This window comes from Marmota monax, unplaced genomic scaffold, assembly GCF_021218885.2.
Source record: "Marmota monax isolate L192 unplaced genomic scaffold, Marmota_monax_Labrador192_F-V1.1 WCK01_AAM20220418_F8-fsc00197, whole genome shotgun sequence".
Taxonomy (NCBI): domain Eukaryota; kingdom Metazoa; phylum Chordata; class Mammalia; order Rodentia; family Sciuridae; genus Marmota; species Marmota monax.
This window is the reverse complement of record NW_026694815.1, coordinates 2,429,049-2,448,168: the sequence shown is the minus strand read 5'-3', so window position 1 is coordinate 2,448,168 and position 19,120 is coordinate 2,429,049. Positions and strand designations below refer to the sequence as shown.

At 31.8% G+C, this 19,120-nt stretch overlaps 2 protein-coding genes across 7 annotated transcripts in view; one reads left to right on the top strand and one right to left on the bottom strand.

Annotated features, from left to right (window-relative positions):
• Mtmr7 (myotubularin related protein 7) overlaps positions 1–4,616 on the top strand; it is a 92,964-nt gene extending 88,348 nt beyond the window's left edge. Inside the window, exon 14 of the mRNA XM_046425982.2 lies at positions 148–4,616. Within this exon, the coding sequence (XP_046281938.2) occupies positions 148–513 (366 nt within the window). The 3' untranslated portion in view covers positions 514–4,616. The remainder of the gene's footprint in view (positions 1–147) is intronic.
• A 376-nt stretch (positions 4,617–4,992) lies between these two features.
• Positions 4,993–19,120, bottom strand: part of Vps37a (VPS37A subunit of ESCRT-I) — a 37,679-nt gene continuing 23,551 nt past the window's right edge. For 2 of the 6 annotated variants that reach the window (XR_009225079.1, XR_009225077.1), the window contains exons 5-12: positions 14,667–14,892; positions 13,037–13,107; positions 12,062–12,189; positions 11,920–11,978; positions 11,775–11,843; positions 7,811–8,160; positions 6,987–7,067; positions 4,993–5,249 (exon numbers count right to left, since the gene is read on the bottom strand). Coding sequence is in view for 3 of the 6 variants with exons in the window: in XM_046425983.2 (XP_046281939.1) it covers positions 6,987–7,067; positions 8,017–8,160; positions 11,775–11,843; positions 11,920–11,978; positions 12,062–12,189; positions 13,037–13,107; positions 14,667–14,892 (778 nt within the window). In the remaining 3 variants the exon portion in view is untranslated. Of the gene's footprint in view, positions 5,250–6,986; positions 7,068–7,810; positions 8,186–11,774; positions 11,844–11,919; positions 11,979–12,061; positions 12,190–13,036; positions 13,108–14,666; positions 14,893–19,120 lie in introns of those variants that run through there. The other 4 variants (XR_009225078.1, XM_046425983.2, XM_046425984.2 and 1 more) reach the window with 4 other exon arrangements.

Here is a 19,120-nt window from a genome sequence, read left to right as displayed (position 1 = left end):
GTTCATGGCCAAAAATCCTAGGTTTGAATCCTCATCCATTAGAGTCCCATATTCTTAACATTATACCCAGCTAGAAGGCAAACTAAAGGGATGCATGTATAAAAGGAGAAGGAAAATTTTTCCCTGAAATTGTTATTTCTTCTTCAGAGGCTGGAAAAAATTCAGAAGGTCCAGTTAAGTCACACTACAGTGAAGAGTAACAAGCAAAGTGAACCCAGCAAACACTCAGGGTTTTCTACCACAGACAACAGCACAGCCAACACTCCCCAGGATTACAGTGGGAATATGAAATCATTTCCATCCAGAAGCCCTTCACAGGGTGATGAAGATTCTGCTCTGATTCTAACCCAAGACAATCTGAAAAGCTCAGATCCAGACTTGTCAGTGAACAGTGATCAAGAGTCTGGGGTGGAGGATTTAAGTTGTCGGTCTCCAAGTGGTGGTGAGCGTGCACCAAGCGAAGACAGTGGTAAGGACCGGGATTCTGATGAAGCTGTGTTTCTCACTGCCTGAAGTTTCCCTTTGGAGTTCCAAAGTGAAAGACACACAAGAAACACTTCCAAAAAAAAGGGCATGGTGCAATTCTGAATAAAAATGATTTAGGAAATGGGACATGTCATCGAGAATTGTAAAATGTAGCTATGAAAATGGAAAAAAATGACCAACTCTTAGTGTATTTAGATGTTTAAGAACAGGAAGTAGCCACTTCTTTCATCAATATAAGGAAAATTATTCATCATTTTGAAACTCATTCTAGACTATGAAAATTGTATTCACTGCAAAACAATTATTCTATCATCACTTGAGGTTACCAGTATAAATCTTCCTTGTCATAGCATGCATCTCCTCACAAAGCCCCCTGACTCTCTTCCCTTAAACCTGTTATGATCTTGAATGTCTCTTATTTCACTTCCAGATGCACAGTTTGTGTTTTCTATCTTCTGACCCTATTACCATTATTTCTAAAAAATAGGGCACGTTGATGAGATATAAGGAGCTTTGAAATTGTTTAAACTTATCTTTCAGGTATAATAATCACTTTAACTTTTCCTTAGATAATATATTTTGAATTGTTAATAATAATTTTGTTGCCCTTTCTGGAATCTCTTCTGTTTCTCATCATTTAAAAAAATAATAAAACTTATAACTTACTTTTTGTCTAAGATGGGTCTAATACCTAATAAAATAGAAGCAACATTCACTCTATGGCTCTTACATATGAATTCAAATCATATTTGCTTTCTTAATAACAACCTTTCGTTACTGTTCCAGAGACTAGACTACAAAGATTGTTTGAGCCAACTATCAACCAGCTTGATTCCTGAAGTTTAACACTGTAAAAGTTAGTAGGGTAAAATATCAATAAGAGCAAATCCCAATTAAGAACTAGAGAATTTGGCTGTCATGCCTATTAAACAGGGGGAATGATTTACACCATCTATCATTCTAGAAATTATGTGACTGGTGAATCTAGTTTAATTAACATTAGTAACATCTCATGAACAATGACTGCTAAATATTCTGAAAATTTTTTGTTTTGGTAAAAGGCACATGTGAAACAGAACCATTCTCCTATCTTATTACTGAAACACAGGACTTTACTAGGTAACCTGAACTTTTGATTTGAAGGAACCTACTAGAGAAAAGTTATCATGTTTGAATAGAAAGAAAGAGTATTCACAATGTATGGCTTTGAAATATTAGTACATTCTAGAATGTAGAAGGATTAATTTTATCACTTATATAAACATTTTAAATATGTGAATTTTTATTGGAGAATATATTACATTTTGCTAAAATGGGAGCAAGGAAAAGAAAAAAGGCAAGTGATATTGCTGAAATCTCTAGTATGAAAGATTTGGGGCATAGTAATATACATAAATCAAATTATACAGTATAATTGTTAATTGTATGCATATTTAAAAATAGAAGTTATTTTAATATACTAAAGACAGTAATATAAAATGCTCTTTTAATGTTAAAATAAAGCAAGTACAATTGTTTTAGAATACAAAATCTGAGTATTTTCTGCTGAGTAGTTCCCAAATTAAATACAAGGAAAGGTCATTCATTTTCTATAATAAAAAAAACATATATAACAGAGAATACCCTGCTAAGAAATACTTAGGATATAGGGTCAATAGCTTTTACATTTTTATAATGTATATAACTCACTTCATACCATTCTTGTAGTTGTCTACTTCTAGAAACTTTGTTGTCTAAAACTGAGGATATGACTTTAATTTCTTCCAGTTGGTAGTGTAAGGCTAAAAAAAGCAATACTTTTTTTTTAAAAAAAGAAAAGAAACAGTATCTATACCAAAAAGGACTATGCATTTACTTGGGAAAGCAAATATTCTATTTGATACATTAAATTTTAATTTTATAATGTGACATCTTCCATCAGAGCCATAAACTTTTTAGTTCCCTCAATCTTTTTATAAAACATTATGTTCATTTAGTCTGTTTTATAAGTAACTAACACTGAACTCTATATAAAAGTTTATATTTATTGCTTATTAAACATTTATTGTGCTTTTAGAGAGCTTTTAAAGAGCACTCTCAATCCAACAAGACTAAATTCTCTTAACACTACATTTTCATTTTAAATCAAACTGCAATCAGGAAGTGTTTTATTATTTAGGGCAGTGGTTTAAAGTGAAAAGAATAAACCGATATGCAACTGACATGGGCCTGTTACTTCCTAATTAATAATAGTGCTCAAGTGATTTGTTATTCAGTGATATTAAGGTAAATTTGATATGAAATAGATAAGAATTTTGATCATGATTAAGCAAACCAATAATTGAACTATTTTATAGAATAAAGGAAGTTAAGGAAAACAAAGGAGAAATATTTATTCAAGAGTACATAAATCGGAGCTGTCTTTCAATATAATCATATATAGATTATGATTAAACCTTATTTGTCCAACAACCTCTATCCCAATAAAAATTCTCTAGTCTGTTTATTCCTAGAAATTTCTTTCAACTTTAAAATTGTTATCTTTAGTAGTATATATCTCATTGATTTAGAATTTCTTCTCTTTTGAGATATTAACCTTTAAAGCTTTATCCATAACAAACCTCTGTCCTAGATAGTCTATTGAAACTCCTAAGCTTTCCTCTACAATTTTGATTTCCATCTAGTCTTCTATTACATAGTAAAGTAAAATCAGAATATTTACTTTGGCATGTATGTCTATAATCATTTTTTACAAAGAAATATAGCCAAAACATTAGAAAAAAACATCATTTAAGTTTATTGCAGTCATGGAACCCAAATTCACACAGGCATAAAATCTTTCCATCCTAAAAGACATACATAACCTATATCTGAACTAAATTGCCAATTTATATAATACAGATAATTGTGATCAAACTTCTCTAATCTGGGTTGTTAAGAGGTTATCTAATAAACTAATTTAAAGGAAATTATGTATTTTTTTATACATGTATATATATTTGGTAGAACAGGAGGTAGATAAGCACTTCAATAACTAAACCATGTTTGAGTTATCTTTATATGGTATTTCCGTAATGCATTATTTTTAGTGTGAATGGTCTTTTAGAAGGTCTCTGGTCTGCTGACCTCTTGTTCTAGGATATATCTAGTTTCCAGGAAAGCTACCTGATTTGTTTGTAAAAGATTGGGAATGCAAAGTCTTCCAGTGACTGCAATAATTGTTGAGAATATTAATCTCTGATGGCCAATGCTATCACACTGGATATTGTCACAGACAATAAGGAAAGTTCTAAATGCCCAAAAGACTATCACAAATTTGACATACTTTTACTTCATTATTTCATCCACAAATCAGGAATAATTTTACCTTTTTCTGAGCATTCTGAATATTAAATAGCATGCCCTTCCTTAGCACAGTGCCGGCAAGTCAGACAATTAATAAAAGCCATTTTTTTGCATACAACATTGTACCTTTTTAGTCCATGTGAATATTTGTGTTTTACAAATATAGACTAAGTATTAAGTATTTTTCAATTCTAAGAAAATTAAGTCTTTCCCCTAAACCTCCATTGCTAAAGACATGTATAGAAGGAGAGAAGAATGAAGACAAAGATAATCTATATTGTATGCAAATGTTGAAATGATAATTATAGGGGGATGAAATTTAAGCAAAAATATGCACTAGGTTGTTTCGTGATTTAGATACTAGTTTATTGAGCCTCAGTTAGAGTTCAAAATTTTCTCCCTTTGAATCATTTAGGGCTACTTATGAAATATGTTCATTTGGTGACATGGCATAGAAGCAAATTACTGAACACAGTACAAATGAAGAGGAAATTCATTAAAAATTTGGATTGCTTAAAAACTAAATAGTACTTTTACTAGTTCCTATAAAACTTTTCTCAGGAAAATTGAATTCACATAAAAATGAGAAAAATTCATTGATTTTTTTTTTATGTCTAGATTATTTTTATTAACAAAAAGATTGTTTTAACATTAGGAATTTAGAAAGCATACCCATCTAACCACAAATCCATCAGATACTTATGTTTTAAGAATTAGCCTGAAAGTTTGTTTTGGATTGGTTTAAACGAAACCAGTCATTTTCTTAAGTAAAATATTTATTTAACTGGTCTTGCAACTTAAATGTATCTTTAGTTTTAAAAATAAAACAATATATGAAGAGCTGGTTTACTCTTTTTTGATTTATTGTAGGTAAAAGTTACTTACTTGAGATGGCACATTGGCAGGTCTGGTGTTTCCTGACACTATGAATATTTAAAAACAAATTGCCCTTGAAAAGTTTTATCATCCAGAAAGAAAGAAAATGGTGACTTTCCACAGTTGAAAATTTCTTAAAAAAAGGTTGAGAGGAAAATAATCTAAAAACCACACCACTCTTGATAAAGAACTGAGGCAGCTTTGAATTAAAACTACAAATTTAAATTAGTTTTATAAAGTACTGAAAAGTAGCTGAAATTACATGCATAGGCATTTAATCAATAATAAGAGGAATAGCAGCAGAACTTAAATATATGATAGTTTATCAACAATAAATAAACATTTTTAGTGCAAATAGTGCAGAAAATTTTCTCAAAGCAAAGATCACAGCAAGTATTTTGATCTATACAAAATCAGTCTCAGTTCTGTATACAATCTATATAGTATTATCTGTGAATTCAGCCCCCATGATGAAATGCCAATTTGCAAATCATAAATATAAAACAATGTGCTTAAGTTTTATGTCTCATTTTTCTCTTGGCAGTTCATGTTTTCGGGAAAATCTGGAAATAAAAGAAAAATTTAAAAATCTAAGATTTAATTTGAGGTGATAAATTTTCATCTTTTTATATTCTCTTCCAACTAAAATCTACCTATAACTTGATTATAAGGGAACAGTGATAAGGAAAAAAAATTAATATGTTCATTTAAATTAGCAATTACTCAGTATCTACTTTTTTCTCAAGCTGTGGGGAATGCAACTTGGTATCAAAAATCAGCCCTGCAGACAGGGAATTTACATTATGATTATAAAATAAGATACAAAACAGTTCCCCTCAGACTTGGCATAAATACTGTACAAGGAGGCAGATGTATTTGAACAGGAGATAAGTCACTTCCTTCCTTTGTATTATATATTATACATCTTACTATATAAATAAACATATAACCATTAGAAATCAGTTGGCTATTTCTTCAGTATGATATTGGCTTAAATAAAACATGAATCCCACTCCCTTTTTAAGGGAACTTACTGTTCTCCTTAGAGTCCACTCCTGTAGCCTGGTTTATTGGGCAGAGGACCACATGACACTAATCTACAGGCCAAGCTGATTAGGCCAGGATGGGTATCTCACACATCTCTTCCCTGGGAATCTGTGTTAGTGCTCCAGAGATTCTTGCTAGTCTTGAATGGCTGCTTGAACTGCAGATTTGATATAATCAGGATTTGGGAAGCAATAGATGAGGAGCAAATTGAAAGAGAAGAAAGTGCTAGGGATATAGCTTAGTGGTGGAGTGCATGCTAAGCATGCAAAGTCCATGGGTTTCATCCCAGCACCCTCCGAAAAACAAAAAATGAACAAATAACAACAGATGCAACAAGTGGCTCTAGCATGAAAGCAGGAAGGAGCTGTATTAGTTGAGTGGTTCCTAGTGTTTTCAAACTTGGGTGACTGAGCTGTAATTTCTTCACTTCGGCTCTATAGTGTATCCCTGCATTATCCAACTACATAGGTTTTTACTTAACCTTGTTAGGGTGAGATTTGCTTACTCAACCAAATCATTCCTAAAACAAAATTGATGGAGAATAAAAGGGAAAGAATGTTATCAGTTAAGAACACGAACAAAGACAGGGTGGTAGAAGGAAGAATATGACATACAAAACAACATAAGGAGAAAATGGCAAATTAAATTGGGTGAGTTGAAATATATGCCAGATTATAGAAACAGTTAAACCAGAGAGAAATCTGACATTATAGGTTCAATACAGATTCTGGAGCAAAGAAATTTTATGACAAAAGTGGTACTTTAGGAAAATCATCCTGTTAGTGCTGTATAGGAAGGAAAATTTTACTACCAAACTACATCCCATTTTTTTTAAAAATAATTTTGAGAGGGTCTCACTAAGTTGCTGAGACTGGCTTTGAACCTGTGATTTTTCTGCCTCAGACTCCTGAGTCACTAGATTACATTTTAAAGAAAGAAATGATATGACTATTTCATAATATGTCAACCAAGTAACATGGCATACTCTATACTCTAGTTGAGAGAAAGAAATCAACTCTTAACTTCTAATTCTACATGAGGAGCTATCTAGTGTTGAAAAAAACATTTCATCTAAGCCAATATCATACTGCAGAAATATCCAAAAGATTTCTAGTTCTACATGCTTAATTATATAATATATTTAATATGTAATACAAAACATTCTATATGTTACATAGCACAAAAGAACAGGCACTGTTAAGAACATTTACTTCTCCAAGAGCCTTGAGACTCCAACCTGAAATACAATTTACCTATAGTGGAGCATGAAATTGGCTGTGCATTGCTATCACCTGTTGAAGTTTCTCTTCCTTGGCTCTTCTACAGTGGCAAATCTAGAAGATAAATTATTGAAAATATCAGTTACATCTCCAAAAATGTGCCAATTATTTCTTACATTATGATGTAATTCTTTTATCCAACTGACACTATTTTAAGTTTTAAATGTTTAAAACAGTTAATTCCTCAGAATTCAAGAATTCAAAAACTATTTAATAGAAGATAGCTTTTACTGGCAAATTCCAGAATGTAATATAAACCCTGATCCTTTACATCAATTCTCTTAAATTTAAAATAACTGTGTCTTAAAAATATGGAGATAAGTCCTGCTGTTAATCATTCTGCCTCACCTGCCTTAACACAAAATATATATATATATATATATATATATATATATATATATATATGCAAATATACACACATATTGTACACGCACACACACACAAATCTCATGTCTTATAATTACCAATTAAAAACTTTAAAAATATGATGCTTAGAGAAACTGTGCAAACATTTAGGACCCTACTAAAGGACAAGAAACAATAATGCAGACTTTTTCAGGTTTTCTTTAAATACAATGGAAATATCAAATAAAAACTGTTTGAAAATGTTAATATTTTTAAAATTTGTTTGTTAATTTGTTTTTTAATTTCTATATATTATCTCATTAAACAACTTGTGCAAATGGTTGTAATTGAGGCGTACACTATAACTGTTAATTAGAACAAGGCTGAATTACCAGCTTCTATAGAATGGTACAAAACTATTATGTCTCAAACAGAATTGTTATTTGATTTACCTGCTTGTGTACTCAGAACAAGCAAGTTTGATAAGTGATAGTGAGAATGGGGTGTTGCTATCCTTCTCAATAGAAGCTCTTCAGATTCCTCTCATAGCACTCAAATCCCCAGCTCAGTAATGTGCTGAAGTTTTTTTACTCATGGGTGTAGTTAAGTAATTTGATGTTATGTTGTCACTCATCCTCAATGGAAGAGTATTACATACTGTTCTCTTTTCCATGAAGCTACTGAGAAAATCGTCTATTTCCGTTTTTCCCTCCAAGAAATCTTCAGCGATATTATCAGATTCTTCTTCAGCTTCGTGTGCAGCTACTTTCAATCTTGCCTGCAGGGCACTTGCACTACAGCTCTGGGGGAAAAATTTTAAAAAATTCCTTTGAGGGAAAGAAATGAGGTAGAGATATGAAGAAGAATTTACTAAATGCCTCATTTTGAGAAAATCTGCTCCTCTATCATGTCTCACCCAGGTCCTTAGCTTTTGGTTATAAAGTAGATACCTAACTAGAAAAACCAATCCACTGGCTGCAAATTATTAAATAAGAAACTAGGCAAATCATTGTACTTTCCTGGGGATTTTGGGATTAAATGCATAAGAGAAGCACCCTCTAATATGACCCCTCAAGAACCTCTGTCTCCTGATATTCCTGCTCTTGTTTAATCCTCTGTCCTAGAGTGTAGGCTAGACCTAGTGACTCACTTCTAAGTAATAAAATATGGCAAAGGTGATAGGATTAAATTTAACCAAAGAGGTAGAAGGCTTGTACAGAGAAAACCAACTGTTGGAAGAAATTAAAAGCATAAGTAAGTGGGAAGATATTCTATATTTATGGGTTGAAAGATTTAATATGATTAAGATAAAATACTAACCAAAGTGATCTACAGATAAAATGCAATTGCTCTTAAAATGTCATTGGCATTTTTTTTGAGAAACAGGCCCATCCTAAAATTTATATGGAATCTCATGAGATACAAATGACAAAAATAATTTTGAAGAACAAAGTTGGACAATTTATATTCTGATTTAAAAAGTTACTACAAAGTCACATTAATCAAAATAGTGTGGTATTGGCATAAAAACATATAAAGCAAAGGAATAGAAGAGAGAGCCAAGACATAAACCCTCATGTGTATGATCAAGTTATTTTGACAAGGGTGCCAAATCTATTCAATAGGAAAAGGACACTTTTTTCCAAACAAATGATGCTAGAAAAACTGGAAATCCAATGCAAAAGAATTAAGTTGGAATCTTATACAAAAATTAACTCAAAATATATCAAAGACCTAAATGTAGGAAGTATTTTTAATAGCCACCTTAGTATGTATGGAGTACCTCACATACAGGAATATCCAGTAATGCACCATTATTATCACCCTTGCTAAAACTGATTATTCAAATGCTTCCACTTATTCACTAAATATTTATTGAGTATCTGTCATGTGCTAAACATTAGAGCAAGTATTAGGTAACATAATAAAACAGGAGAGGTTTCACACTCTTGTACTCAATTGTGTAATCATGTAATTTACAAACGTTGAAGTATAAAGCAGGCATCATCTCCAGAGCATCTTGAGTGAATACATCTAGGGAAAAGCCTTAGAATCAAAGTATTTATTTTGCATGTGAATTTTTTTTTTTTTTTAAATTTTAAGTTTCTCAAGAATCGCTTCCAATAATTCCTCTATAAACTTTCAGGGACTAAAATAACAGTTAAAGCAGAATCTTTATTGGATATTTATATTTCTTCTCTTGTGAGTAACTTGTTTTTCCTTCACTTTTCATCAACCATTGCCATTAATATTTATTTGTCATTTGTGACAAATATTTGTTCTCTTTCTTATTTCACTTTTGATTTTATAATTTTTGAAATTAAAAAAACTTTAATTTATACATAGTGAAATTAATTAATTTTCCTTCATGCTTCTTCCTCTTTTATAATGCTCAGAAGTTTCTCTCACTGTAATCTTAATAAAACTCCTAGAGAGCTAGTTCACTGTGGTTTCCACAGAAAGTTTTTCTACAATATCTTTCTGCATCCTATATGATATAGTGACCTTACTCTCTATGAATGGATACTAAATGGACAACCAAGTATATCATTTATTGAATCCTCAGTTTTTTCCAATGAATCACTCACATATATGAGTCTATTTCTGAACTGTATGAAACTATTTTTCTACAAAACTACTACACCATTTTAAATCATGAGTTTTTACAGTGTATTTTGATAGTAGAAAAGGGCACTCTTTTCCATTATTATTTCATTTAAGCTTTTCCTACTTTTACCTGTTTAGTTTTTCAGATGAACTTTTAGATAAAATCCATTAAGATAAAAAAAAATACTTTTGGCAATTTGGTTGCAACTAATGTATATGTATGTATTTTAATGTTTTTAGTTGTAGGTGGACACAATACTTTTATATATTTATTCTGAGGATAAAACCCAGTGCCTCACATATGTGAAGCAAGAACTCCACCACTAAGCTACAACTCCAGACTATAAGTTTATAAATTATTTTAGGAAGAATGAAGTGTTTATAACATGGTAATATTCATTCCATGAATATTGTGTTGCTCTAAAAATAGCCTTAGAAAATAGCTCAAGAGTTCTTTCATGTCATTAAGTAAAGTTTACTAACTCACTTCATCAGGTTCACTTCTAAATATTTTGTATTTTTGTTGCTACTGTAAATGAGCTATTTTTTCTCTATTTCGTTTTGGAACCTTCCTAGGCTGGGGATATAGCTTTGGAGTACTAATTGTTGGAACATAAGATGAAAAATTTCTCTTCTCTCTAGGATTACTGATTGTTTATTTTTTGGTAAACAATTATTTCACCTCTTATTTTCTAATACACCTTTTATTTCCCTTGTCTGATTGCAGTGATCAGAACCTCCAAAGCAATATTATACAGCAGTTGACAATGGGGCATTATTCTCTTATTCCCAACATTAATGAGATTCTGGAAATGTTTAGTCACTAAATGTGATGTTTACAGTTGATTTCTAATTTTTTTTTATCAAATAAAAATTAATTTATATTCTTAGTTTACTAAGAGTTTGTGTAAGGAATGATGTTGACTATTATTAAAAGCTTCTTTCATATCTACTAAATTCCAATATGTATCTAAGAGTATTTCAGTTGATTTTCACACATTTTATGAGACACAAGATTGCTTAGGTTTGACTCTGAACCCTAAAACTTTCTATAAAATGGAAAACAGAAAAGTAACAATACCTGTCTTGTAGGATTTGGGGTAATAATGAGCCAATATATATAAATATCCGGGTGCAGTGCAAGACATACATTAATCACTCAATATTAGCTACTATTCTTATTTTTTTTCTAAATGATAATCCTATCATCTGAAATTCATTATAAATCATATTCTCCTTTTTTTGCTCTTATTTTATTTCTAATTTATGTGTTATTACATTGGCTTAATCTTTCAGAATTTGATTTTGAAGGAAATACAATACTAATAACAATGATGACTTATTGGTAGACAATATAGATTATTTCCTCCATTCCATTTTTAAAGATTTATTTTTTCACAGCTATAGGCTGAATTTTATAAAATGCTTTCATATATTATATTTTTCAATTTGATAACTTTTCATTTAAAATATTCATACATAAACTTATTTCATACATAAGCTTATTTCTGAGTCTGAAGTTAAAGATTTTTTTTATTGTTAAGTTTTATTACAACTATTACACTACTTTTATAACTTACCCAGAAGTTATTTGTGGGGCTTTTCATATTTTCCTGTTTTAGAACCAAACATATTCTTGTATGAACACAAATAATTTATTATAGTATCTAATAACAGAGCTGCTCATGTATTTTTAAAGGTATCAGGCTTTTATAGACAGACATCTAACAAAAGGTAGCTGACAGAAGGTGGCCTATGCACATCAGGATGAAAAGTTCTCAAAGGAAAGGAAAAGAACTAGACTCTTACCTCACTAAGTTCATGCTGCCTTTGCATCTTCTTTTCAAAAGTAGATTTCATTTGTGTAAGTAATTCATACTAAAAGAGAAAATAAAATTCTGTTTAATTCTATTTTTAAATTATATAAATTTCTTCAAAATGATCACTAACTCACCTTATCTAAAACAATCTGCCTTTTGGCTTCCAAGCTAGGTTCCAAAAGGAGATTTTTTCCTGTAAGATAAATTCTCTGGTTATTTCCAGATAAAGATCACACTTTTCTCCGGAAATAAGAAGTTAAATAAGGGAAGACATACTTGCTAATTCCTCGATACTTTTTACTAAGTCATCCTTGTCTGCAATAATTTGTTTCAATTGAGGCAAAGTCAGGAACTGTTCTAGTAATACTTCCTCTTGTTCATTCATATCTGTAAGTTGTGATAAACTAGAATACAAAAGAAATATGTTGTTAATAAAAATCAGTCATATAGTATTTCTCCATGATGATAAATATTCACAAATTTTCAGTTTTATTTGGTTGATAAGATTCTAAATAATTTTTATATGTACACATAAAAAGGCCAAATATAAGCTTAAGAGGAAAATAAAATGTTAACCATAGTGGAAAGTAGAAATGGGAGATTCTACAGGACAACCAACCAAGTTCTTAAAAAAATATATAATAGTATATGTATAAAATATGTATGTATTTATGTCTATATGTATGTGTGTATATGTAAATCTATTAGTGTATGTGTAGGTATAAGCACGTGAATATATATGTGTATGTATAAAGGTAGAGATAAAAGGTTCATTAAAGGATACTTAAGAAAGCTAGCATTTAAATATAATAGTTGAACATTTTTCTGAATCCTGATTCAAATAAACTAGCAACAAAAAATTTAATAAATAAAATGTTGAAGAAAGAAGATAACATTAAAGAATTATCATTAAGGAGCAATGAAAGAACTAAATAGGCCAAGATATATTATGAAATAATCAGATATAAATATATTCAGAAATAACTTTCAAAGAATGCAAAAAATATTTTTCATATGAAAAATATTTGTTACCTTAATAACTTATATTTCACTCTTAGCATCTAGAAAAATCCCTGGGTGTACACTACTCACTCAATAAATGCAACCTTTAATACCTAAAATTCTCCCCCTAAGATAATCACAATATAGGAGTAGTGAAGATTTTTAAAAATCTTTTTATTTAATATGAATATGAAATGATAATCTGGTTTATATTTATAAATAAAATATATCCCAACTTAAGTTTTTTACCTTAATTCTGAGAGTTCTGGAAATGTATCAGGAACATCTGGCATCTTATAACCAAAACCATTCTGGCTTATCTAAAGAAGAATTTAAAGGGTGTTACATTTCAGCCATCTTTTGATTATTCCCTTTTACATATATAGTAATTTTTAATCTACTATGTCCCATAACTATTCTCATGATCACATCTTCATCTTCTTATTTCACATGGCCCTTATGCTCCCCTTGTATTTTTCTTCCCCAGTATAAATTTGTACATACAAGCTTACTTCTTCTTTTTTTGTTGATTAGGGCCTTTGGTGAGAGCCTGTGTTAGCTTTCTTTCATGGGCAAATGTATGGGTATAAAATAAATATCTTAAGAGTATCTGTAACAGGTATGGGAAATATCAGTGGATTTCATGGATACAGATGAATGTATTTCTCTTAAATGAAAGACAGTAAGTATAGAAAAACTTAAGCTGTCAGTAGTCTGAATAGTTATGTATCTGGGTTACATAGAACAAGGTAGTTGCAGAGCACAGTATCCACTGTTTGAATATATATAAAATTTTTTATGCTTGAAGACCCTTGAAAAGTTCTCTTATACTTTTGTCAATACTCATTGCAGTTTGTTTATTAACACAATGATGAAAAGTTTGGAAAAACAAAGTCCACTTGGGTTTCTACTCTAAATGATTACAAACTTTGAAATTAGTAATTTTTAATATAATAAGGTTTTACAATGTTTAAGTATTACTATGGGTGATATTCATTAAGGGTTAAAAGGGAAAGTTTTCAAATCCCTTTGAATATTTTATGTACCAAGTATTGGTCTCTCCTTCTGTAACATCACATGTGGCAAGTAACCAGCCTCAAAACATAGTTTTTAAACCAATGGGATGCTTGAAGTCCTTAGTATGTTATAGAAGCTCCTCTTTAATCTGACACCTGATTTATCTACATGATCAGTCCTTGTGCCTTTCTCTACACCCAAAACGACAACCAGAGAGATCTATTATAGGCGGCTTTACAAAAATACCATCTGAGGTATACTACAAAGCCTTTGTCAAAGTTATTGCCTATCACAGAATGTCTTCTAGAGCCTCCTGTTATCCTGGCAAATTCATAACCACCTTTCAAAATCTGGCCTCAAAAGCTGAGCTTGGTGGTGTGTGCTTATAATCCCAGCTACTAAGGAGGCTTATCACAAGTCTGAGGCCAGTATAGGCTACCTAGCAAGATCCTGTCTAAAAACCAAGCATGAATGCATTCCTTCTTTTATCTGAATAATGTTTACTGAGCAAGTGCTATATATATCAGGCTTGGTTTCAGGCACTAGAGATAAAATGGTAAAAAACCAGAACTACAGTTTTTGTAAAGGCATCCCTACTAGTTCTACCTTGGTCTCTGGGAGCAATGGCCATTTTTTCAACTGTGTCTCTACCATAACACTAGCATGTCTTGAGAAGTTCCTTATTTGAAATTATTTGATCATTTGTTGCTTACCTCTTTGAGTTTGTTATTTAAGTTGGAAATGTTATTTAATCTTTTTATATTTTGTGCCTAATTTAGTAGCTGGCACATAATAAACAATAAATGTCTGCTGACTGAATGCATATTTCATGGGTACAAATTAGGCTACTAAAGACACCAACCGGAGCTGAAGTGTCCGTTGTGGGAACAGGTAATGGCAGACTTGAAAGGACACCAAATGAAGGAGCAGCAGGCTTGGCTGTGGTATAACTTGTTGTTGAAGAAGAAACAGTGTCAGCAACAGACAAAGAAGTGATATTCCTGTTAGCTTCTTGTGGAGGATATGGAGGAAGAAATGGAAAGCCCTGAGAAGCATAAGGAGGCATCCCGCCTGGGTTACTGTACAGGCTAAAGAGAAAAAGAGAATGAGAATTAGATCACATTTAGGTGTGAAGAATAGAAAATTATGACTAAATTGTTCTAAACAATAATCATTCATTTCTATTGCTAGAACTCTGTTTTTGGTAATACTTGTTATAATTATATGACTAATATAATTGTAATTGATAAACTATAAAGCCCCCAAAAAGAGAACTGCAGTTCTCTTTGAAAAAAAGATGACTACTTTAGAAAGCATACAATTCAAGTGGTTAGAGTAAAAGTTAATAGGCCATTTTTGAGTTTTAGCATTCCACTGATACCATTTTTTCACAGAGAGAATAGAGAACAACATTTAACCCAGGAACATTACTCAAGGGGATGCTTCTTAGTAACTTTCACTGTACTTGGAAAAATCTAACTGAAAGGTAAGACTGCTTTTCTAAAAAATTTGAAAGAAAAAGTAAATATGTACATAAGCTGCAAAAAATGTTAAATAATGGCACAGCATTACATACTTGGGATTTAATTAGAGAATAATGAAGTCAGTATTTTTTTTGTAAGATAAACCTAAACATTATACATTTAATATATTCTCCCTTAGAAAAGTTCACAAAGCATCAAATTATTAAAAAAAAAAAAAAGGGAATTCAGGCATCAAGGCAGACTGAGAATCAGGTAAATGCCAATATTTGAATTAATAGAGTAAGTTTATATTAGTTATATGTAAAAGGTAAAGGACTTACGGTATGTTTAAAACAATATTAACCACTAAAATGTTTCAGTTTGAACTGAAACATGTTTCAAATCACATCAAGCTTAAACATTTTCTGTTGGAATATTATTACTTCATTTCATAATATAAATTAACTTGAGTTGAAATTTTGTTGGAAGAAAACATTGTTACAGATTTTGAAGTGTTTACTAGTGAACCAAATTTTATATATAGAAAAAGGAAGGTAAAAAGATAACAGCCTTTCCATACAGCAAAATAAATTATAAAACTTTAATAATAAAAAAATTTATAGGTCAGTACTTATGAATAGATAGGAGATTAATGGAATAAATATAAAATGCAGAAAAAGACTAAACACATTTGGGAATTAGGATGTAATGAAGATCAAATTTCATGTAAGCGAAAAATAGAAAGGTCAGTAATTAGTGTTGGAATGTTTGGACAAAATTAAATTCAAGTCACATTCTAATATTTACAATATTATAAAAACTTAATGGATTAAGGATTAATTTTTTTAAAAAAGTCTTAAAAGATCAGAGTGTGGCTGTATGCAGTGGCACATGCCTGAAATCATAGAAGCTTGGGAGGCTGAGGCAGGAGGATTGAAAGTTCAAAGCCAGCCTCAGCAACTTAGGCCCTAAGCAACTAGTGAGTTCCTGTCTCAAAAAAAAATAAAAAAGGACCGAAGATGTGGCTAAGTGCTTCTAAATTCAATCCCTGGTACCAAAAAACAAAACAAAACAGAACACAATTGTAATCACAGTGATTTGGGAAACTGAGGCAGGAGGATAGCAAATTTGAGGCCAGCTACAGCAAATTAGTGAGACCTTTAGCAACTCAGTAAGACCCTGTCTTAAAATTAAAAAAGGATTTCTCTAATATAAAAATAATTCCTACAAATTGATAAAGGACTAACAATCCAATGGCAAAGTGAAGAATAAAAAAATACTGGTTACAGAAAAGAAAAGAGAAACATCTCTAAAGCATAGGAAAAATGTTCACTTTCACTGTTATAACATAGGTACAACTAAAATTATATTAACATATCATGTTCTGCCTAAATAGCTAAAGATTTATTTTGATAACATACTGTGTTGGAAAAGAACACAGGGAAATAAGCATTGTATATAGAAAAAACTGCTAAAACTGCTTTGGAGGGCAATTTTGCAGTGTTTGTCAAAAGTTACAACAGTATATATGACTTCTAGAATTTATTCAACAAATATACTCATGTTTGGGAAAAATATTTGCTGTGGCACTGAGGGCAACAAAGCAATGTGATGCTATGTTAGAGAAGGTTGAAAACAACAAACATCTCAATCAATAGGACTTTTGTTAATGAATTACAGTATATCCATAATACTTTGTGGATATAATACTTTAGAAATTAGAACAAATACTTTGTGGGCATAAAATAATAATTGGAAAGAGCCTTAGTTACTAATTTGAAAACACTCCAAATCATATTATTTAGTGAAAATAAAGCAAGGAAACAGGAAGCTATCATTTGGGTAAAAAGGATTGGGGAAGAGAACAAAATACTACATTCATATTTCCTTGTATATGCATAAAATGCCTTAGGAAACACAAACACATACACACACACACACACACACACAACTCTGGATGCCAAAGAGGAAAAAAAAAAAAACTTAAATTGCAAGAGAACAAGAAGTGGCAGACAGACTTTCCACTTTATACTCCCTAGACTTTTTGAATTTTAAGTTAAGGGAATAAATGGTCTATTCAAAAAACCCAGTGAATTTCATTTTGCTACACATGGATTTCCAGTTTTCCCAGCACCATTTGTTGAATAGGCTATCTTTTCTCTAATATATGTTTTTGGCGCCTTTGTCTATAGTAAAAGATAACTGTATTTATGTTGTTTGTCTCTGTGTCTTCTATTTTGTACCATTGGTCTACATGTCTATTTTTGTGCCAATACCATACTGTTTTTTGTACTACTGCTCTGTAGTATAGCTTAACGTCTGGTATTATAATGGTTCCTGCTTCATTCCTTCTTGCTAAGGACTGTTTTGGCTATTCTGGGTCTCTTAATTTTCCAAAAGAATTTCATGATTGCTTTTTCTAGTTCTGTGAAGAATGTCATTGGGATTTTAATAGTACCATATATTTGGTACTATGGCCACTTTGACAATTTTAATTCTGCCTATCCAAGAGCACAGGAGATCATTCCATTTTCTAAGGTCTTTTTCAATTTCTTTCTTTAGTATTCTGTAGTTTTCACTGTAGAGATAAATCAACTCAAAGTGGATGAAAGACTTAGGCACTAGAACAGAGATCTTGCGCCTAATAGAAGAAAAAGCAGGCCCAAATCTTCATCATGTCAGCTTACTGACTTCCTTAACAAGACTCTTAAAATGCAAGAAATAAAAATTCAGAATCAATAAATGGGATAAATTCAAATTAAAAAGCTTCTTCTCAGCAAAGGAAATAATCAATATCATGGGAGAAAATCTTTACCACATACACCTCAGATACAGCACTAATCTCCAGGATGTATAAAGAACTCAAAAACAAAACAAAAACCCATAACACCCCAAAACCAAATAACCCAGTCAATAAATGGGCTAAGGCTAAGGAACTGAACAGACACTTCACAAAAGAAATAGTCGATCAACAAACATGAAAAAATGTTCATCATTTTGGGAGGCTGACTAGCATGTGACTGTGTCTGTCTCCCCTTCTGATTGGTGGTGCGGCATTGTTGGTCAACCCAGATGATAGCCCCAATCTTTAGGGTACAAGCAACTGTGTCTTCGTGCATGGGTGAGCCTTCCTACATCTCCATGGGTGGAGCTATGCTCACCTGTTCCTTTGTAATATTACCCCTTTGCCCTGTTTGGGATAGAATGTTCCATGGAAACACTTTTTGTGTGTCTCCTTCTCTTACACTGCCCTTGGGTGTGGCCTACCCAGATGTCAGTCAACCTGCTGACAGCAGACATCATGAAGCTAGACAGCCCCTTGAAACCTGACCCCTTACCTTACCTCATTTGAATAGCTTCTCCTTAATAAAAGGGGTAAGCACATGCTCTCTCTCTTTCTGTGGACCCTTAAGGTCAGAAGAGCCATCACAGCACCCTCAAAGAAAAAGGTATTTCTGTCACTTGTGTGGTTATTTTGCGCAGCCCAATTAGCCCAGTTCCCTGGAGTGACCCCTGAGTGTTTTAGTTGCATGCAACCCAGCACATCATCTATAGCAATTAGAGAAATGCAAATCAAAACTACTCTGAGATTCTATCTCACTCCAGTCAGAATGGCAATTATCAAGAACACAAGCAATAATAAATGCTTAAAAGGATGTGGGGACAAAGGTACACTTACACATTGCTGGTCGGACTGCAAATTGGTACAAACACTTTGGAAAGCAGTATGGAGACTCCTCAGGAAACTTGGAATGGAAGCAGCAGCAATTTGACCCAGCTATGCCACTCCTCAGTTTATACCCAAAGGACTTAAAATTAGCATACTACAGTGACGCAGTCACATCAATGTTTA